This window comes from Argiope bruennichi, chromosome 10 (genome assembly GCF_947563725.1).
Source record: "Argiope bruennichi chromosome 10, qqArgBrue1.1, whole genome shotgun sequence".
NCBI classification, from domain to species: Eukaryota; Metazoa; Arthropoda; class Arachnida; order Araneae; family Araneidae; genus Argiope; species Argiope bruennichi.
Window position 1 is genome coordinate 58,773,482 of NC_079160.1, and position 24,432 is coordinate 58,797,913.

Genomic DNA, 24,432 nt, shown 5'->3' on the forward strand with positions numbered 1-24,432 from the left:
CTATAATAGTATGGATTATATAAACTGCAAATTTGAAGCTTAATATTTTGCTGATTATTACAAAACCAAGTTAATAAAATATTTAATTGAAAATCTTAGTGGTCATTAATCTTGGTAAAACTAGCTAATTACTAAATTGCTAGTTAATAAAGATGAATATGCATTGGCACTGTACAAACTACCTAAGCACATACTGTAGCTACCTAATTTGGCACATGTGCATATTGGAATGATTTTTCTTAAATTTTAATTATAAATTAAGTTGAATTTTGGCATTTTTTCAAAACAACTTCAAAACTTATTATTGCACAAAAACATCATATTCGCACATCATTTCAAAATTTAAAAAAATGTCTTTCTAATGATACCAATTTAATAAATGTGTAAACTTTTGTAGAATTTTTAAAAAAATATTTATTTAATCTAATTTTTAATAATAGATTACATTGTTGCCCTGAAATTTAAATTGTCTTCACTGTTTCAAGCCAGAGAAGACAGAATCTGTTTAATATGTGTAATTTATGAGACAAAAATAGTACTTATAATTTTATGGGACTCTCTCTATTCAAAATGTTCATGTACACAATACACAGAGTAAAGTAAGATGATTAAAATAACATGGTACTATTGTCAAACAATTTGGCAAAATTATGTACATAAAGATTTATCTGAAAACAAATATAACCCACATAGTCCTGTCGAGCTAGCTGGTTGCCACAGGCAATTAATTTAGTAATATTATTTAAGTAATAATAATTATAATATTTTGTCTTAAAAAATTAATGATTCATTAACTACTTCACAGTTGAAAATGTATGCAGATATAATTTACAAAATTTATTTAAAATGGTAGAGACAATTAGCTCTATTTTAATTAATTTAAAGAGTAACCCACATATATAATACAAATATATATATTTTTTTTTATCAGAAATGAATAAGCACCTTTATAGCAAAGATTTTATTTGAAACTGTATAAATAACATCCTTTAATTAATAACAAATTACAAATCTTAAAGCAAAGATATGAAGTTTATTCAAGAAATCTACGAAATTGAAAAAGCATAATTTTCTCAATATAACATAATTTATGTGAAAACTATGTTCCTCTGTCATGAAATATTGATAATCAACAAACAACTTGCAAATTTTATCAGATGCTTGTAACTCTTTTTAAATATCTAACCAATTATAAGTCTGATGGCAGTGATAAATATATACAATCACATTATGCTTACTTACAATATTTGCAAATAAAAAATGATTCTACATACAAATATTTACAATGCATATTCATTTCAAATAATATTATACATATTTCATAACTTTTATTATCTTTGGGAAGGGTAATTTCTATTTCATAAATTAAAAAAAAAACATAAGTAGACAATGTAAGCAAAAATAAAATGCAACACTGTTCACAAATATCAAATAGTATGAACAATGACCAGAACCATCACAAAAGCTGATTCTAACTCAGCATTTTATAAGATTTATTTTCTTTCACTTCAGAGCATATTTGCTAAGCAAAAGCTTGCAATAAAAAAGTAGAGAGCTCTCACTATATTTTAGTCCATGAGACAACAAGGGGAAAAAAATTCATAGCACCAACTCTATACTGCAGTTAAATCCAGAACTACAGTATTAATCTCACTTTTAATATCAGAACATATGAAATATAAGATAATTGAAAAACTTATTTCACAATGCTAAATTTACTAAAATCAATATTTCATGGATATAGTTGTTTATTTTTATAAATAAATGAATACTTTACCAAAAAGAAAAATTCAACATTATTATGTAGCAATTAGTTAAAAGTAAAGGAAACTTAATAGATCTTAATTGGGATTGTATGCCTTATGCTTGTAATGAAAAAATTAAGTAATATAAGTTTATTTTTTTTAATTTTCAAAAATTATATATATATTTAAAAATATTAGTAAAATAAACATTTAATAATCATTGTAGTACTGTTGGAAACCTCAATTTAGTTGAACACTGAAAAGTACTAATAAAATAGACCAATAAATTCCCATATTAGCTAAAATGGTACAAATATCATTTTTAAATTGTAAAGATTTCATAGAATATTAAAAGGTAAAATGAAGAGTAAAGAGAACAAGTATTCTATATACAAACAAATGTAAATAAAAACTGCTTCAAACAATTTTTTTCCTTCAATTTCAGTAATTAAGAAGTAAATTTAACAAATAATAAAGAATATCCAGAAAAATTTTAATTATACTAAGCCTATTTACAACTTTAAAAAAAGCAAAGGAAAGAAGGGAATTAACCTTTGTAAAAAAAGAAAAAATTGAAATATAAATTACTATGATACACCATTTGTTGTCAATTGCCGCAGCTGTTTTAGTACAGTTTCTAAAAGCTTCTTTTTATCTCTTTCATTTTTCTTTAAAGCTGAAAATATATTCTTCTTTTTATCTGCTTCCCGGATTCTAAAAAAATAATGGGGAAAAAATCACTAACAAATTAAGTTAAAAAATTTATCACAAAATGACTACATTTTTTTAATAAGATGAATTTATAAAAAGTCAATATAGAGAATTTAAAATATTAAAAATTTCGAATATCATTTGCAGTTTAAATTCCAATTAAAATTTAATTGTGAATGTTCTTATAATTCAAGCACAATTGTGATAAACCGAACTGATTACAAATGCTATGTGATACAAGATTAAAATCTATACAACCAATAATAAATCAGTAAAAACTAAATAAATTATCTCTGTGCAAATACTTACTTTTCTAAAATTATTATTGCTGTTTGTGGATTGACCCTTAAATATTTGCTGTTTTCTTGTCCATATTCACGGAAATAATTAGACCAATCCCAATCAGTAAAGAGATCTAGTAACTAGAAGATATAAAAAAGATTTTTCAATAAAAAATTATGTGCTTTGCAAATATTTTATTACAAAATTAGATTACATTAGATGAAAAAATAAACTATAATTTTTAATACAAAAATAAAAATTCCAATTATTATCCATTACCTGTCTTAGCTCAGAAAAACACATAAGTAAGATTCCTTCTTCAAAGTCTTGAACTGGGACACAATTGGCAAACACTACATATGAGGAAAATAAACAGATGCAGATTAAGATCTGAACATGAAACATAAATAAACATATCTAACAAGTAAGGCAGATAATTAAGGTTACAATCATTTGTTTTTGGGAGATGTAGGGAAAACTATGTCTACATGCTTAGATATAACTTCAGGAATTAAACTATGCTAAAAAGAATTTATTTAAAAGCAATAGCTAAATTAATCATCATCTTGTTTTAAAATGTTATAACAAAAAAATTTCACATATGTATATATCAATAATATACAATATATGCTCTACATATATTCACATACATAATCCTTTTGTTATATGCAATACTTTGTAAAGTAACCTGAAACATTAATTCATCTCGCTTGGTCAATTAGCAGCATATGAAAAATGTACAACAATAAACAAAGAAATTAAAATATCGCAACCAAAAGGGAAGTTGATGTAACTGAAAAGTAAAGTTAACTTTTCCCATTTGTTTTTACCCTTTTTATTTTTGTATTTTAAAATAATATTTTTATATCTTTGAAAATTTTGTATTTATGTATCATACAAAGAGGGCTAACCTTTTGCAATTGGTGCCTTTGCAGTTGCAGCATTCTCATATTATTGTGTAAGTTGGTATATCATGAAATTTAAGTTCAAAATTTAATAAATAAACAATATATTTCTCAAATATGGATTGCAAAGTTTATTTTTCTTATCCAAATAAAAAAATAATAATTTTGATGATAGTAGAAAGCGAAAAACATCAGTTTGCATTATTTCTGTCACAAAATGAAATGATAATTAATATTATTGGGAGATATGCATCAGGATTATATGCACGATTCTATCAATTCATATGAGATAAACTCAAAAAATGAACAGTTATTTGGATCAGTATTTCATTGTTTTTCTAAAATTATCCAGTGGTTTTACTTAATTTAAAATGTAGTGTAATCGCATAAAAGCATGCACAATCATGCCATGCTTTTTCAATTAAAGTCAAAATTGGGAGTGAGAATGAAGTGAAATTATCCTAATGGTTATTTAATAATAGTTAGTAGTTATAATTTATTTAATATCCCAGAAATAAATTTATTAGTTGCTTAATTTTTTAAAAAAAATTACAACATTAATTAAGAATACTGGATGAATTTAAAGTACACAGAAAGAAATAAAAACACAATTTTATTAATGGATAAGTAGTACACATCTAGCTTTTATTTTGCATTAGAAAAAAATTAAATATATATTACCATTCCAAAACTTAAGCATTTACAAAATAACTGCAAAATAATAAGAATTATTTTACATACATGTTGATAGAAGTAAAATAGATTAGTATAGAAATACAGCATCAATAACTAATTCCATGCAAAATATTCATTAGATAATATATTTTAACAATATTTCACACATTTCAGAAATAAATAAATAACTCACATTCACATTGCATTACATCTAAATTGAATTGTTGCAAAGCTCCTATGGATATATGTTTTACTTCTTTGTCTAGCAGAAAACCCATGAGAGCATTTGCTATATGTTTACAAGATGACATGCAAGCAGTCTGAGCAACTTTAGCCTGAAATTTTCAATAAAGTTCAACATACTGACAGAAGCAAACAATACAATAGCCCATTTTTTAATTATTGAAATATAATGACATATGAAAAAAATCATCAAAAGTAAAGCATTTACGGATAAGAACACTCAAAAGCTTAAAAAGCAAAAAAAAAAAAAAAAAATCCTATTGCATAGTAAAATTTCCATATTGATTTCCATATTTCTATAGTGATTTCAAGCATTTTTCAAAACAAAAGTATTATAGTATAGAGTAATTAATATTCAAATATCCATTTTAATTAGATAAGTTAATATAATGCACTGGCTTTCAAGGGATGGAGAAATGAAAATTCTTTATCAAATGTTAGTAAAATAACAATCATAATAATCATATCCTTTTACCGTTACAATTACATTGACTACATCTAGTACCTTTACAATTACATTGATTACATTTATTAACATACAAAAAAATACCTATGTGCTTTTTGCTTGTAACAAACCTCAAATTCAAGAATATTATTTCAATTCTATCATATGAAGCTTGCATTCTAAAACATTATATATACTATATATTGGATAGATAACATAATTTGAGCTAAAGACAAATGATGAGAAAAATGCCAGTTTCTCCCATTTCTGTCTTCTACAAGCAGCCTCATACAAATATAATACCAATTTGAACCTCAAACTGCTTAGTTCTGATGGAAAGACTTTACCATCCAGCCTTGAAACTCGTATGTAATTAGGTAAATACATACAGAGAAAGAAATATGCATTTTCTTCTACAAATTTATGTTTTCAAAAAATAAAACTTTAAATACACAATATTTTTCAACAAGTTCAAAAGACAAATTTGAAAAAAACAAAAAAGAAAGAATAAAATCATGAAATTGAACTAACTTAAAAAAATACCAATAATTATGCAGACAAAAAGATAAATAGTAAAATATAACTAATGACAATGTATGTACTACCAATCTTTATTAATAACTATATATAATTATTTAAAGCAGTACACAAAACTAATTTTTAAATAATGAAATAAAATGACAATGAATAAAATAAGTCACTTTCTGACTTTCACTGCTATATACACTTATTTTTCATTAAATATTAATGATAAGTTAGTAATCATTAATATAGTAATGTTAGCCACAATTAAACACCTCTATTCAGCTTCAATTTCAAAGATTTAAGCAGATTACAATATTTGTTTCTCGCACATACTGCTTCAAGGAGCATGTGATATTCATTTCATTTTAAAATTGTATAGCATACTTCTCTACTAGAATATGCTTAACACTTATTACTATGTCACAAAGATAAAATATGGTAATTTATCCCAAAATACTGTATCTTTGGATTAAATATTTATGCAATTCGACTTAAAAATTGTCTTTCCGAACAATGTACCGTGATTTATGTGTAAGAAAATTTATGAAGTCACAAACCAAGAAATATATAAGAAAATAACTTACAGGAAGATTTGTAAAAGCCTCAAATGTGCTTTTCAAAAATGCTATCAAATCAGACAAATAACTGCTTGCTTGACCCTCTGGTTCACTCAATAACCAATCATAATTAGCTATAGAAAAAAAATATTAAAATAAATACACATGCTGAATTTTTTTAAATAAATGTAACATAAATAATTAATTGGACATCATTTGAGTACCTAATTCTAAGAATTCATCTATTTTTTCATTCAACCTTTCATAGATTTGAGATTCAGCATCAGCACGAGCATCCTGCAAAAAATAAAATTAAAATATGCATATATTTGAATTTAGTTTCACAGATACATACTAAATAATAAATTTATTTAAATAAACTGATAAATTAAAATCAGGTAATGGGCTATTGAAAACTCATAACATTAACAAGTCAATTTCAATGACTAATTGTATGCCAATCATATTAATAGTATCGATTTGGTTATGTCTAAGAACTAATTAAGAACAAATAAAAGAAAATACTATTTTAAATTATGTTTGCAAGTGAAATACATCCCATTCTGATTAACAAAGTAGCTAAATTAAGTGATGAAATTATTATAGTTACTGAGGCAAAATTTATTTTGTAATGCCTTTCTAAAATGAAGGATGGTGACATCACAGACCTACTAATATTAACTTGTGTTAGTGACCTTAGCTCTATCACATAGAACATTTATTGTTAGTACTTGAAACAAAATTCTATATAATTATAGCAATCACTTATTTATAAAACCAGGTAAATTTCAGAACTGTTATGATGATGTATCAGCATCAGTTTTTTTAAAAACTAAAATGTCAATTTCATTTGTCATTAACTACAATGATACAACTTCAAGTGCACAAACATTTCCATTTTTCAATACTAAAACAAAAACAAAAAAACAAAAAACAGTTTTTGACAAATTTCTGTAATTATACTTTCCAATATCTTTCTTTCTTTTTAAACTACTATATATTAATCCTTTCTTAGTATAAAGGATTTATACTTGCCACCAGAGTCGTCAATTTTAAAGGTTTATTATTAAATATTTCCAATTCCTAAATGCTCATTGCTTATATTGGTGTTGACATTAATAAATTCAAAAATCATATTTAAAAAAATGATAATGAAAATTTTGATCACATAATGCTGCTTCTATAGTCAAATTATTATTATTATTTTTTAAAGATAGTAATGTATCAACATTTAAACTAAATCAATATACTTTAAAAAAAATTTTGTTATCTCCAACACTAATTATCTAGATTTCTTAATCAAATTAAATATTAATAAATTAAATTAATTTTCTCCAACAACCTAAATGGATTTCATTTCATAAATCTATTTTACTCTCTACAACTTTTTAATTCACAATTAATAAATAAGAATAGTCCTTTGAAGACTTCCAAGGAATAAAAATTATGAAAATAAAGAATAAACCAAACCCAAAAATAAAACTATTAGTTCAATCATTAGTAATTCATAATAATTATTCAGAAACAGTGAAATATTGTTCTGCAATTCTTTTCTTTTATTACAGAAATAAATAAATTTTATACAGAATGTTTCAAAATTGGAAATAAATTTCAAATGGCGAGTAAAATCCAAATAAGTACAAACATGTATAATGCTTTATTTTAGCAGTGCTATACTATTAGGCCTTTCTTAAATTGGATGGTCTCTAACTGGGAAATAGTGTATCATAAATTGACTTATTTCTGAAATGTCATGGAATGATTATTATCTATGATGGCAATTATGAGGATTTAGTAACCAGAAATTTTAAGAAAGAAAGAAATGGTAATACAAAATGTTCAGCCAAAAGTATGACACTTGAATCAATATTAATGATAATACGATTTTGATCATTAGCTATAATTTGATTTAAACACATTTCATCAATTCCTACCCTTTTTTTTTCTTCCTATTACTTCTAGTTATTTTTGCATTTCAAGAAATAGTAACTTCTGCACCTACTATTTAATAACTTGAAATATGCACATATATATTGTATAGAAATCTGTGCTTCAAGATATATCACTTTATTTTTAAACTTTGTATTCAGAATATTGAAAAAACGTATATTTAATGCAAAATTTACATCAGTAACAGTCTAAAATAGCCATGAAAAAGGTGATTACATCATAGTTAATTAATCTTGTTTCTTAAAGTGAAAAATTAAATTTTACATTGATAAAAAAATTATCCTTTATAATGCTTTTATACATTGCATTATTGGTTTTATACAGATAATTTTTAGATTTTATTCTTATATGATGTCAATATTAACTTATCTCAAGAAAAGGTATGAAAGTGTCATACTTTCAGTAAATATAATAATTCTTTTAAAGGGATTAAGAAAAGGAATGTTAAATTTTCAATTAGATTTTTTTTTTTTTAAATCTGCTTCAGTCACACAATTTTCAATATACACAAGCAGCCACTTACCTTAAACATAGAACAACTTTGAAGTTTTGCCACATGGAAAGAATTAGTAACTGACCTGCAATAGCATTAATATATCAAAATTCACAATTTTGGTATGTTATACATCAAAGATAGTTTTATATCAAATTTTCATACCCAGTAACATTAGAAATGTAGTCCTCAAGATATGCACTAGCTTTCTCAAGGTGATTGGTATTGATAGTGATTTGTATCAGCTGAAAATAATGAAGACGGTAAGAAAACAGAATATAACTTGAAATATTTGAGTTTTACACCATAAAGGCATGAAATAAATATAGATTATAATTGATATTAATTGTTTGAAAATTTTATTTTATATAGAAATATTACAATCTACAGAATATAAATTAACGTTTTGACAAACTATTAAAAAAATTACTATCAGGATTCAGATCTAAATGTTCTAGGACATAAAAGGGATAGCGAGATAATTTGCATTTTTGATCTGAAGTAATGCTTGCAATGGAATAATAATTCTAACAATCATTAATGCTATGTTGAAAAAAAATGATAAACTAATTGTAAAGTTCATATTTGCTTTGAATTGAATAGCCTACAAAGTCATCTACAATACATCTGACAATTACAATGCAAAGATTGTCATATTAGAGAAATTTCGTTTGAATAGTTTCCAATGTCTCCTTTACAAAATAAATAAAAAAATAACTGCTTACTGATAAATTCTTTACAAAAGCTTTAAACCATACAAAAAATGAAATAGTTTTATTTTTGGATACTAAAGCCAATAAATTTGAATGCATGACAAGAAACAACACTGGCAGAATAGAGAGGCAATTATATTTTCTTGTATTACCTGCAGAAGTCCTAGATTTGAATTCTTTATTAAATTGGACAAACAGCCACTAAGAGTGGTTGTCAGTAAGAGATTAGTAGATTTGCGAACACTATCTTGAACTTCTGTAATGCTAAAAAAGGATTTTAAACAAATATTAAAAACACTGAATTTCTTATATACTAAACACTAAAACAATGTAATCTTAAAATATTAAAATTTAATTAAAATATTCAAAGGTAATAAATATATTTTAAACTAAATACTAAAGTATCTGAAAACAAAGTTTAATTTGTATTTGGAAAAAAAAATTGATTATTTAAGATAAATGCTAAATATTTATACCTGAGATTCAAGTCTTGTGAAAATTTCAAACAAGCAGTAATAAATTCTTTAACTTGATCATAAACTTCAGGAACAAACTGTGAGAATGGGAATTTTTTAGGAAAAGCAGCCTAGAAAGAATTGAAAAGGATATGATATAAGTATATTTATTAACAAAATTGGTAAACATCAAGTTGAATTTCATATTACAATAACAAATGCTTTAAATTTTAAATGAATTCATTTCAAATTTAAAAGAAAACTGGAGACTATATATTATAAAAATGTATCTGAAATTACTTTTTCAAAATGTAATTTGATTTATATTAATTAGACACATTTTTTAAAAAAAATTATGAATAAGCAATCAATACACTGTGTTTATCTTATTCTTTTTTAGGATATAAAATATGACATAAATTTCTATGACATTCAGATAGTACCATTAGAAAATGATATTCCATACAACAATTGTAATTTTGGGAGAAAAGAGAAAGAAACATAAAGGGAAATAGCATTTTAATATAACAATACTATGGCACATTTTACAAACATGATTAGAGCATAATTTCTATCATGTATAATGAAAAATTGACTATTCATACAATTTGTATTTTCCCTCTCTAATTTTCAATAAATACAATGGAAGGAAGATGAATTCAGAATCATTTCAATTTTCAATGGCCCATACAATAGAAGTAATCATTAAAATATTAAAAACATTATTCAAAGCATTTGAAATCTTTATTCAGAAAATGATAATTAGGTTGTTTTTTAGTAAAATTATAACTAAGTTCAACTTCCCCATCCAAATTAGCCCAAAAGAACTTCACTGCAAAATTTCTAAAATCTAGAAAGGTAAAACAAACATACTCCATACACTTCTGATGAATTCGCCTGTTTAAAAAAAGTTCAGGTAAGAAATTTAGGTTTACTAACAGTAATTAATCTATCTAATTCAATGAAGTTGAATGCATAACAAGAAAATTTTTAATTCAAGATTTTGTTAATAGTACAAGCATTTATAGAATTGAATTAACTTTTCAAGCAGATGAGTATCTAAATAACAAAACAGGGTGATGGTGAGAGACCTGAAGTTAATTTTTTACTTAAAAATATTCTTAGGCCTTTTTTTTAGTAACAGTTGTAGTCAATTGCACTAAAATTTTTTGAAAATTTTCATGTTCAATAAAACTTTTTTATAAAATTACATATCAAATTCTTTTCTTTAACAACTATTAGAGTAATTACAACACACACACACACAAAAAAAAAATTGCAATTTATTACAAAATAAAAAGAAGAAGCAAAAGTATATACCAAAAAACTCAAACCAATAGTAAACTCTAGTCTATGAACTGACAAAATACATATATTAGTTGTAGATAAATTACAGCCGACTTATGGAATATAAGAATTTCAAATAATATGTGTTAAAGCTATTATGGAGTGTACAATAAGAACAATAAACATATCGACAAATTTTAGAATATGGCTGATTTCTGCAAAATAAATAATATATTTTCTTACAAGCATCAATTCTTCATCATGATATGGAAACCTACTGATGACAGCATCATACTCATTTTGATTTTCTACTTCAATTGGATGATAATTATCAGAATCAAATATTTTTCTAAATATCTTGTTCCATTTTCTCATGAGTATTTCATTGTACTGATCCCTTATTTCCAATAGCAAATCAAACAACTGATTTACAGGATAACCGTAGCTCTGAAAGAAAAAAAATAAATCAATATAGTAAGAGTTAAAAAGTTTTTATAGCTAAGCTTAGAAAAAGAAAAAAACCTTGAGCAATATTTTGATGAAATTACTAAAATATTTTTAATAAGTATTTTGCAATGGAAAGAAAATAATATTAATAACTTTAATTAAATAGAGTATAAAAAAAATTATATTTTAATTTTTTGTCAGATTTTCAGTTACAATATTTTGAAAGTTTAAAATTCATTTATGGAATTATCTTCTTGAAGCATACATAACTAAAAATAATATTCGTTAGGAAACTTTTATTTTTTTATGCCAGAAATATTTTAAATTTGAATGAATAAAGCATTTAATAGAACAAAACAAACTATTAGTAATTTTATCAGAAAATTTAAAATATTTTCAAACGACAATTTTTTTAAAAAAATCTATTGTTATCTGTTAATATATGTGCAATATTTCTGGGAACTGTTTTATATTAAAACTCTTGCTAACAGTTTCCTAACATATTTGTTGTTTAAGCACTAAACAGCATTTGTGTTTTTTCTGTTTTAAAAGCATTTGATAGCAATCAAACTTTTTGCTCCAAAAACTTTTATTTGCAACATTATTTGTACAACACCAAAGAGATACAACAAAAAAATACAGCTACTAGCAATACAAAAGCTTTGCAAAACTGAATTATCTATTTAAAACGTCCAAACAGACAAAATAAAATTATTAGTTCTTTGGTTTTAAAAAAAAAAACACGTGATAACAATAAATAGAAAATAGAAAAAGATGCACTTTGTTCAAGAAGCTTAAAAATAACAGAATGAAATAAAATAAGTGTATTAAAAAGGCAATACTTACTCTAAGTGTATAACTAAATAGCATTATCAAATACTTTAACTGCAGCATCAAAGATGTGTCGGTTGAGCAATCCTAAAACATACAAGTTATTATCTTCTTCAGAAATAATATAACAAGTATATAAAAGCACTAAAAATATAAAAACATTATTAATGGCATTAAAATATTCATTAAAAATAACAATTAGAGAATCACAAAACAATAATAACTCATTTTCATTTCATTTTGCTACTCAGTTTACAGTTAAGTGAATTTGGCCCAAAATTGATATTAAATTTAAAAGCACTTTTATACTGAATTGCTAACTAGAAAATAAATCTAATTTTATTAATAAAAATCAAAAATCATAAAGGGATTAACAGTTTACAAAAAAATAAAAATGAATTATATTGTTAAGACATGAAAATCCAATTTCACAAATTTCTCACTGAAAAATTCACAATTTTTTTTCTCAAGTATTATTAAATTTAGTTTAGTTGTAAAATATTTCTAAAATCATTCTTGATAAATTCCAAAGCTGTTGCTTTGTGGAATTCAAAACTTACAATATGCACAATTTTCAATAAAAAGATAAATTTATTCTAAAAAGCAGTACATGGCATATAAACATTTAGTAATACTTTATGAAAATGACAGAAAATTATAAGAATTTTAAAATTTAACATCTGAAAAAAAAAAAAGAATATAACTATCAGAGAATTTAAACTGAACAGCAGTACAATATCAAAATACAACCACTGTCAAGGGGCAAATACCCAAAAGATACCTGTATTTTATTCTAATTTCAGTTTTAATAGATTTGAGAATCAATGTTTCCACAATTAAACACAAAGAAACTGAGTAGGTAGTATCCTTAGAAATTATGACATATTTTAAGAGACTGGATTTTAAAAGAAATCTAAGCAAATATTGAAAATCATAATATTTATGGAAGCAAAAGATGGTAATGTATCTAAATAAATGAAAGAAGAAAACAATTTTATGAAAATCAACTAAATTTAACATGTAAATTTAAAACATTATTCTATGAGTAGCTAAGCTTTGAAAATTAGCTAAGAAGAATATAAAATGTGCACCTAAAGCAAGTATGGTATAAGATCATTTCATACCCCATGTATTCATCCTTAGTGAATAAAAACACTTTCTGAGAACATGATTCTAGACAAAGAATTTCATAGAACTAGATACATTTTTAAAACACGGTGTGATATGTGGAGAGAAATAATAAAAATGTGGCAGTTTCTTCTTTCTTTTAAAAATATATATTTAAAAAACATAACAAGCAAATTACCTAACAGAATAGTTTTATATGATTAATTTAATTAACTTATTATTAACTAACCCTTTTAAATATAAATATGTGAAGCTTCATAAAGAGCTTTGAAATGAGACAACATGCACTCTTACAGAAAATATAAAGAGAGAATTGCTAATATTTTAATACAAATATGTCAATAAAAATATATTTACATATAAAATAATAATAATTTCAAGAACTTACAGAAGGTGTCCGCAAAGATGCAACTATTTTAGAAAGTGCATTGGACCACACTTCATCTAAATATGCTCTATTTACAAGGCCATTCCCTGTATTCAATACATGGTCTTCAACAACAAAAAATCTTTAAATAAAAATTTATCATCAGACAAAGAAAATTAAATACTATCGCACACAAAAAAAATAGATCAAAGAAATTTTTTAATGCACTCACCCAACAATACCAAAAAAGTAAGTTCTATAACCATCAATAGTCTCACTCTAAAATAAATTAAAAATTATGCATTTCATATAAAATTTTATTTCAAAATTCTAGATAATAGAATTGGTGGTCCAGAAACTTTTCTATTGCTCTAATAAATAGTTTTCTTCAAGTGAGAAAAAACATAAAATAAGCTGACTTCAATATGAATGGAATAAAAAAAATTAAATTTTGCTTTTTTTGTTGATATTATTTACTTTCTTTCAATTAAAAATGAAATTCTATAACGACATTTTACATTAAATAAATAATAATGGTGATTTGGAATGGCAACAGCTACGCACAACAATACATAAAGTATTACAAATTGAAACATTCATTTCATTATCAAAAAAAGTAGAAAGAAATAAATTCAGTTTCAAAATTCATCATGAATAATCAGCAAAAGAGCTTTCCCCGGACATTTTAATATATTAACACAATTTGATACATTATGTGTTTAATTTCACAACACAAACAGAATCAAGCCTCCAATTTTGATTTCTTCACCTTTACGACTTCCAAATATAAAAAATTAGATACAAGTTTACAATTTTGGTGCAAGATCATCAAATTAAATGTTTTTGTATGATTTGATTACAGTTATCTAACTTTGCTATTTAATTCATATTAACACAAATATATGCTTTGGATCGATACACCTTTATTGAAAATTTATATTAAATAAATCTAACAAGAAGTGACATCATATATAATTTCCGGCGGAGAAATTATTAATAATATAACATTAATATCAATGAAAAAACTAATTAAAGATGTGTGATTTGTATTATTTAGCTTCAAAAATTAGAGGATATAATGATGATAATTTTTTTTTTAATATGTAAATATTTTGAAAAATGCATTAATATAAAATATTTTTTACCATATTTGTTGATGGCTGCAATGCTAATTTTGCTTGTTGTTTTCTTTGATTTCTATAATATTGTTCAAATGCTTCCCTTTCACCCTTCAAAAGAAAAAGAAATTAAAAAATTGGATCAATTAAGTCAACATTTTATTTTCAGCAAATCATAATATCTATAAAATGTAAAGCATTCATTGATACACTTTTAACAAAGATAATTTTATTTACTTTCAACAGTTTAATTTAAACTTCCAAATAGAATTTAGTACCATGGCAAACAAAATATCACAGTAAGAAATCAATGGTTTGTAGTAAAAATAAAATAGTTTTTAATTAAAAATATTAATCGAAAGTAACCAGCATTTTAATGTGAAGCACTAATGTAGAAAGACTACACAGATTATTTATTAAGCATATCATTAGTGTTTTATTTAAATGCAATTTTCATATCATATCAATAATCATAAATCTCTCTTTTATTTCCATTAGCATGAGAAATATAATGGAAAAAGTTTTTACTGCAAATTTTAGAGTCTTAAGGGTAATAAATTTTATTTGATTTCAGTTTCACTGTATAAAATTCTCTAGTGAATTGCTCTATTATATTTAAAGACAAATATTATTTAAAGATTTAAGATTTACACTAACGATTAATTTAATAGGAATAAAGGATAGCAAAGTAATACCGTAAGTGATAAAATATAGTTAAGCCCTTGAATTGAAATGACAAGCCCAACTCATCATGAACTTTCTAGAGAAAACTAATAATAACGAGCTGCACCTGCCAGAAATTACTGAAAGTTGATGCTTTTTGTGAAGTTTTATTTAAGAAAGAAAGAAACTGTAAGTTTCTATATCAATCCTTCTACATAAAAGTAAGAAAATTAAACTGTCTGCCTGATCACTGCTGATTGAAAATACAGTAGTAGCAGGATAATTCAAGGGATAAGCTAAGTCAACATTTTTAAACAGAAAGATAAAACTGGCATCATTTCAACATAAAAGATAATAATAAAATGCTATATTCTAGGTAGAAATCACAATTTTATGCATTTTAAGTAAACTGTAGTTCTTTGTACTTCCATCCAGTCAAAATGGGAAAAAAAAATCAATAATAATATTTTTATATATATTGTCCATAATGATGAAAACGATGGGATTTGCTTTAAAAGACTTGTAAAAAGTTAAGTAGGTTTTGCATGACATCACATTTTAAAAGATACCACTAAAATACATTATTTTCAAGTGAAATGTATCTTATACAAGAAATGTAAAGATACATATAATTTCTTATAGGTATCTTTACATTTATTGCCCATTTTTATTCTAAGCCCATAGAAAAAGTATTTGGTCATATAATTCTGTAGATTTTTCAAGTCTACAGAATTATGTGAACAATAATCAGTTTCTACAATAAGTTTTTTTTTTACTTTCTCATATACAAAATACAGACAAAGTATTGTAATTTTCATAAAAATATAAACTCAAGATTTTAACAAATTTTCTCATTTTAAACTTTCCTGAATAGGAAAAACACATTTTTGGAATTATATCCAATTATAAACATGGAACACAATAATTCAAAACTACTTTGGACTAGCCTGATAAAATTTGGTATATGGATTCTACAACAAATTTGTCAATTACTATCTAATTTTGAATGAAATCCACTCAGAGGGAAGTCTATCTGGCTTTTTGAGTACAGCTAGATAACTAAAAAAGGTAAAGAGCTAAATACATAAACTTTGGTACACAGTTTCGATATCTAAAATGTAGATTCTAGTTACATTTGGAACCAAATTTATGAATGGGTTGATTACCTAACAATTTGTACTTTCACATATACATAAATACAATAACTCATAAATGCAATAACTTAATGAAATTTTGTGAATATAGCTATATTACCATGGTAAATTTTTATTTCAATCAATCAGTAACAAGATGTTTGAAACATATATCTGCACAATAGATTCAGTAAAAATGTTAGAACTATGACAAAAATCTGTATTTCCCAACTTTGTTCACCAATGCCATGCAAGAAATTCACTGCTTTAATTAAGGACCAATTACTAAACTTTATGTAAAGGGAGGAAAATAAGATATTTATTAGAGAGTGTCAAAGAAAGCATCAAGATTATTTCTGATAGCTTATTACATTATTACTCACTAAACTTAATATTGTTGCAATTAAATTAGTTACTTCTTTTGTATACTAAATATTTTTGTTTGGTATTTAGTACACTATTTTCAATAATTTTTTTTAAGAATCCAAAGATTTTTTATTAATTGTTTATCTTTTAAAAGAAAGCAGAAAAACAGCTGGTAATACCAGTTTTCAAAAACTAATCTTACAAACTTTAAACAAACATTTACAATTTCCAAGGCAATCCATCAATTATTATAAATCCAGTTGGTATTAAACTTCAACAGTACTTAATTTAAAATATGATTTAAAAATGAAACAAAATCACAAATGTGAGAATGGAGATATTTGAAAAAAAAAAAAAAAAATTGTAACTTCAGCCAAGAGAAATACAGTTACAATTCAAAAAAGACTTTCATTTAATTTTTTTAAGAACATGCATATATTTTTATATTATTTTTTTAAAAAAAAAGAACAATTTTTAGTAGATGCAGGTTTCTTTTTAAGACTTAAATTTTTATCTCTAATCTTGAACTGATACCTGTGATTTGATGCCTGCATTTATTATAAATACAGTAAGAATTTCGGAAAATGTTTTCAAAGCAATAATTCTCAAGGCCTTATAAAGAAACAAGAAATAAAATAATTAATACATACCAAAACAGTATGAATATGTAGGCATCGATATACAGGAGAAAAATCTATCATATCTTGAGCACTCAAATCGTCTCCATCATCTAATGAAGATTCATCAGGAAACTGCTCAATTTCACCAGTGAAAGGATTAGGTGGCGGTGGAGCTTTTCTCTTCTTATTCTTCCATTTAAAGTCAACATCAACTGTACTTTGTTCCGATTGCTATTAAATATTAAAATGTTTGGAAAATTTTGTTAATGTTTAGATTTTAAGCAGTTTTAATTTTCTTATAAACTAAAAGAAAGTATTTTAACCCTTTCAGGACCAGCGAAAGGAGAAAGAAGCGTTCCCCCAGGCCCACACGCTTCGAAAGTGTATGCACCCATAGGTACGGGCAATTTTTCCCGCTAAACCTAATTTTAATTAAAAATTCATAAAAAATAATTAATGCAAATAAATATGCTGAAATTTATAGTTTATTATGATTGATAGTATCTGAATATACTGTAATAAAATTGTTGCGATATTTAAGAGAAAAAAAACATCACAAAATTTAAAGTAAATAAAATAAAGAAACATTTTTATTAGAGTAACATTTTAATAAATAAAGTTATGTATAATATATACTGTCAGAAAATGATATATATTTGCTTACTAATATTCAAAACATGGAAAATATTAGAAAACTTAATAAAAAAAATCACTTAATTATATCTAAAATGTTTGAAGTTTATGATACATTTCAAAACATATTTCAGGACAAAGCCCTAAGTTGAAAGTTTTGCATTTACAATAAGATAACTTCCATTTTTAATTTTTAAAGAACTACCTGATTCATTCATCCGTTTAGAAATCTCACTCTCACTTAAATATTTTGCTCTTTTCACCATAGTAACTAAAATAAAACTGACCCAAAATATGCACACAAAAAAAAAAAACCTATCTAGCAAACTCCCAATGCAAAGGATAAATCTACATCCACATAAACCATTGAGAAATCTTTCATCCATCTTAGTCAAAATATAAATGTAAACCCAGAGTGCAGGCAATTAGGACCTTTAAATGTCGAACCTCTCGAGAGAGCCAAAAAAGTGCAATTGTTTATACGTTTAAATACATAGATCAAATTTAAAAAAAAAAAAAAAACTGGGAAACAAATGACCATATTGAAGGTCGATGTTCTATGAAACATTATTTGAATTTATAATAAACTTCAACTGCCATCCAGTAACATTAAAAATTTTAAATAAAACATTCCAAATAAATGTGATCCATGTAAAAGTGATCATGGTTTCCTGGAGTGGGAAAAGCTGATCACATATACAAGATTAGGGGCCCTGAAGGGAGACTCGCTTGATCATGTATACATGATCACAGTCCTCAATGGGTTAATATCAGAAAAAAACGAATGATTGCACAATTTAAAACTGTGCCTGGAAAGTCAGCTATCTGTGACCACAATAATATAATGAACTAAACATATGAAGCATGGTTTTCATTTTTAATAACAAAAATAAAAATCTCTATCAATTTTTGAAAAAAATCTTCCTTCCTATGGAAAGTTTGCTGTCTATCTACTTACTTAAGAACAAAATTAAAATGCAACATGCAAAGTGAATAAAACTCAATATATAGTCATGATATCAAAACTGTAACTCTGTATGAAATTTTGTATCCAATGAAAAGGACCAAACCTATTATCTTCACTGTATTATAAAGCTTAACCAAAACAGTGCTATAATGTGTAAATATGAAACAGGCAAGGGGATATTAATCTTTTAAGTTTAATTTCACTACATATAAAAAAAAAACTTTCAACAGCATTATATTTATAATAAAAAATATACAACTTATTTGGTTTAATCTATGGAAAATACTTCTAATATTAAGATATTAGTCATTCATTTAATTTTTACATAAAAAGTTGAATTGATGAAATTAAAGAACTCAGAACTCTTCTTAATTCAAGATAATCAATTTTTATGAACTATTTTTTAATCATACAAATTAAAAATATATTGTGAAATAGTGAAGGGATATAATAATAGCAATTTTTTTTATACTCAATATTTAGATATGCATCTACCAAACCAATTGACAAAAGGGGGGGGGGAAGAAGAAGAAGAAGAAAGGAAATTAGACTTGTATCAGTTATAGTTTGTTTGTTTGTTAACGGCAAATCAACATTTATCCATGTGGAAAGAAATGCATATAATCTCAAGCATTAAAAAAATTTTAAGCACTGGAAAAAAATTAAAATTTTACATATGATTAAATAATTTAACTTATTAATTATTAACCAAATATATAAACAAGCAATAAATAATTATCAGTAGCAGAGAAGTAAACTTTTAGAACACAGTTTTTATGATTTTAGATTATTTATATCAACATTAAGGGTTTTTTTTAAGGTAAAAACAATATATATAATACAACAATCATGTTATCTAATTTTCAAATGAAACAGAATAAACATTTTAGGCCCAACATATAATATATTATAAAGAATTATCATAAAAATAAAATTTTATTACATAATAAATTCTGAGGCAAGTATATGAAGTTTCACATAAATTAAGTTAAAATGCTTTCATTTCTAACCAAAAATGTCCAACATGTTTCTTTTAATTAGAAAACCTTAGTTATTATTAAAATAAGTCAATTTTCAACAAAATACAGAAATACAAAATATCTTTAGAATTAATAAAAAGCTTTTAAGACAATTATGCAAAGAGAGAACATAGGAAATGTAATGAATTGTCTCTTTGAAATTTACTGCAAAGAGAAATTAACCTTACGTGTTTCATAGCCTTTTCACCAATCATTGGTGAAATTCTTCTAACATTTTCCAAAAAGTCATTCAAATCAGATTTAGAAGCTTCTTTGATTTTTTCTCTATGTACAGGAATAGTAGATTTCATTGTTTGGGCAAATCTGTAACGACTAATTCGAGGCAAATAAGTATGTTCTAACTGTTCTAAACTTTTTAAAGCTGGATAATACCTGAAATAAAAGAATTTATTTGTTAATCAATAAATAGATAATTATAAAGGCATTAAAATTAAAACTAATATTTTTTTTATTTACATAAAAATTAATAACATTTAAAAAGAATTTATGATTAAACAAAAAATATACAAGCTTCATAAAAAATTAAAAAAAAAATATTTTCAAATAACTAGAATATAAATATGAATGTTAAACATTTTAGTTTAAAAAAAAGTTATTTAGATAGCACACACATTGTATAACATTGCAATTAAAGTGTACAAATTGAATATAAATGTAACAAGTGTGTTCAAGGGGACAAAAAAGATATAGAACACAAGCTTTTGATATTTAATTAAAATATTAAAAATTGTTTCTAAAAATATTTGTCTAAGCTATTTCATATCAACACTTAAATTTTATTCATACATAATCAAGAAATCATTCTGCTTGAATGTTTGCTTTTATCATATTTTATCTGGAAAAAAAATGACAAAACAATAAATTCCAATAGAAAACATTTATTTTTCAGTATTCTGTCTTCTTAAGCATACAAATTCTATCACCTGTATTTTGCACCTTTCTAATGATAAGAAATTAAAAGATATAAAAATGTAATAATAGTTCAATTATTTAAAAAAAAAGTCTGAATCCAAATTGAAATGTTGCTCTTTATCAATTTATAGAGGATAACGCAGCAAAAGACGAAGTTGGATAATAATATTATCTTGAAATATATATTACAAATATCAACTTTATATATTTCTAAAGTATTCTTTTGGAAAATAAGCAGAAGATTGTTATTAAACAACAATTTTATTTTTTTCTTCATTATCAGGAAACTTGTTCAGCTTTTAGAAGATATATATTAAATTGTGATCAAGAACTAGAATAAAATTCTCTCAGCATCAATACAGAGGATAGAAGAGGAAAATGGAATGCACTCAAAATTTATATATTTAGAGAAAGGCGTTTCACAGAAATAGAGCTGGATATGCACTTCTTTTAGGTATATGATTTTCATGCGATGCTGTAGCTTAATGTTAAAAAAATTAATTTACTGAAATGAGAAAATCATAAGCTCACACAGTTTAGAAGTAAAAAGTCTAATGTATATATTTAGATATATGGATAGTAAATATTCAGTAATACTATAATTTAAAAAACAAACAATTTCATGTTGTTTGATTATATTTTAACTATATCTTACTGTACAAATTTCATTTTGAAGTTTTTATGTATTATGCAAATCTGACACATTTAAAAGGAAAATTTTGAAGCACTTTACAATGATAAAAAAGTGAAATAAAAAATTAATTGAGTATTATTTTATTAGGGAGGCCCAAAGTGTAATCAAGTTAAAATTCACTGTTATTCCATCAGGAATTATGTTAGGAATGGCAATTTTTCAGAGCACAAGACTTTTTTTAATGTCTAAAAAAGTATTTCAATAACAAGTAAATCCACATTATATCAAATAATTGCAGTGACAAACAACTTAAAACATGCAAATATGAAAAGGAGAAATAAGCTTGTGATTTTAGATACCTGAACAATATGGGAGACATGAATTTCTGACTTTTATATGATTATAATCAAGAATTTGCAAATTTCCCTTCCTTGAAGGTATATGAAAACACAACAAAATGATTTCACAGAGGAATGCAAAACAAACTCAAGTGATATAAAAGACTGGATATATCGATTGAAATGTTATTTTCCAATATGTTCCACCGAATTTTATCTATTCCCAAATTGAAGATCACTATTATTTTTAGATTCTAAGAAGGTGGAATGTATTTTTCCATAGTTCGCAAAACTGTGATACGAGTTCAGAGAATTCATTATGCTCCTCATCAGAAATACTTTTTTATAAAATTATGCTTAATAATGTTTTCTTCTTCACAAAAACTTATAAAATTTCTTCCAGATAAAATATGTGCTCAGGAAAAGTCTAATGCACCAAAAATAAAGTGAGTCATAAGGTTTGGGGAACTAGTGTTCTATTATATTAAGAATAAAAAAAATTATATTATACTTTAAAAATAAATAAGCTTAAATATTAAGATATTCATACACTATATAATAATTATTATATATTATAATTATTACTTCTTTTCTTTCATTTGACGCAATAACTTGAAATACATTTCCAATACAGGTTGACATAAATTCAAATTATTTATAGCACATGATATATTATATTGAATCCTCCTATGTTTAACCAGTTCCTCAGCTTTTTGAATTACTTTTTTAGCACTTTGCTGTAAATCTTCATTTGTCAGCTCAACTTCATTCTATAACAGAATAAAAAATAAAAAGTTTAAGCTCAGTCAAATAAAATAGAACCAATTATAATGGAAAGAAAATTTAAACAATAGCTTTTCAATACTTAAATAAATAAAAATGTTCTATGAAATATTCATATATATTGTTGAATAAAGCACAAACTATAAAAAAAGCTTATATACATATTAAACATATTAATATGTAAGAAATTAGAATCTTTCAAGAAAAGTTCTCATGCGAATATACCATTTAAATTTTTCACATACAGTTTTTAATGCAGTTACTATAGACAATGCACAAAATCTCGGAATTCTTTAAAATATCTAAAAAATGCATCTGACTTACTTTAAAAGGCTTACAAGAAAACATTATGGTATTATATAAAATGACAAAATAGGAAGATTCTTACTGAATTATTCCATTTAAAAAATTGAATACATTATAATTTTCTACAGAAAAACATTCCAAAGCTAATTTTTCCCAAAAAGTAAATTGGAATGGGATTTTGTATTGGTTAAATTACTCTATTTAAACAAGAATATAGTCTAACAAATCTTCATTAGGAATCACAGTAAAGTACAGGAAATACAAATGAAATATTAAGATTATCTTCATTTGCGTTGTGCTCCATTTATTGTACTCTATCAGGACATTCTATAAAAATCTGGAAATTTTCTTATACGGAAAACAATAGGACATTCATAATCCAAAATAGATCAATAGGAATTATTATATAGTGATTATAACCTATAAAGAATTTTGTCAATTTTACAATTTCCAATATAACTAATTACCTTTAATTTTTGGGCTTTAGTTCTCACTTGAAGTAATTCTCGAATGGAGTCAATGAAACCTTGATAGTGAAAATTACACATTCGCTCAATATCCCTGTCATGATTCTTGATCCTAGCATCCAACCTTTCCATAAACTTTTCATATTCATCGCCTTCATATATTGCTCTGTAAAGAGAGTAAGGTTTGATGTAATCAAATTTACATAAAATATAATTTCATCTTATTCAACAATTCTTATTTGTAAATTTTTTAATTCATTTAAAAAATAATTATTTAGGAACAATGTATTGTCATTAATTAGGTATTTTTTTAATTCTATACTATTCAAAAATAGACTTAGAAAATAAATATTATATTACAAATCACTGTATTTTAATCTTATCTGAAAATGAAAAACGTCATATCTAATTTAATGTTTTATCCATAATTTTATTTTTGCATTTAGAGTTTTAAAAAATTCTTTTGAAATCTACATGCATCTATATTTTAAGTTAAAATTTGAATTTGCAACATAACATTACATTTTAATAAGATAAAAGAATAATCTCATCAATTTTGAAATTAATTTTTCATAATCAGATATTTATATATTAAAGTTTTGACATTTCAAATCTATATGTATTAATATTGCTGATGTTAACTAAAGAAGAAACATATAAACAGATATGTTTAATTAAAAAATGCCACTCAAA

The 24,432-nt window shown here is 24.4% G+C and overlaps 1 protein-coding gene across 4 annotated transcripts in view; it reads right to left on the reverse strand.

The window, feature by feature from the left end:
• Positions 1-972: 972 nt before the first annotated feature.
• The window catches only part of LOC129989501 (exocyst complex component 6B-like), a 52,796-nt gene continuing 29,336 nt past the window's right edge, over positions 973-24,432 (reverse strand). For all 4 annotated transcript variants that reach the window (XM_056098069.1, XM_056098071.1, XM_056098070.1 and 1 more), the window contains exons 2-20: positions 23,740-23,905; positions 22,769-22,953; positions 20,467-20,671; positions 17,690-17,890; positions 14,905-14,988; positions 13,992-14,038; positions 13,781-13,901; positions 12,280-12,351; positions 11,230-11,433; positions 9,721-9,830; positions 9,397-9,508; positions 8,697-8,776; positions 8,562-8,616; positions 6,313-6,385; positions 6,116-6,222; positions 4,512-4,653; positions 3,018-3,091; positions 2,766-2,878; positions 973-2,459 (exon numbers count right to left, since the gene is read on the reverse strand). In XM_056098069.1, coding sequence (XP_055954044.1) covers positions 2,333-2,459; positions 2,766-2,878; positions 3,018-3,091; positions 4,512-4,653; positions 6,116-6,222; positions 6,313-6,385; positions 8,562-8,616; positions 8,697-8,776; positions 9,397-9,508; positions 9,721-9,830; positions 11,230-11,433; positions 12,280-12,351; positions 13,781-13,901; positions 13,992-14,038; positions 14,905-14,988; positions 17,690-17,890; positions 20,467-20,671; positions 22,769-22,953; positions 23,740-23,905 — 2,278 coding nt within the window. In that variant the 3' untranslated portion in view covers positions 973-2,332. The remainder of the gene's footprint in view (positions 2,460-2,765; positions 2,879-3,017; positions 3,092-4,511; positions 4,654-6,115; positions 6,223-6,312; positions 6,386-8,561; positions 8,617-8,696; positions 8,777-9,396; positions 9,509-9,720; positions 9,831-11,229; positions 11,434-12,279; positions 12,352-13,780; positions 13,902-13,991; positions 14,039-14,904; positions 14,989-17,689; positions 17,891-20,466; positions 20,672-22,768; positions 22,954-23,739; positions 23,906-24,432) is intronic.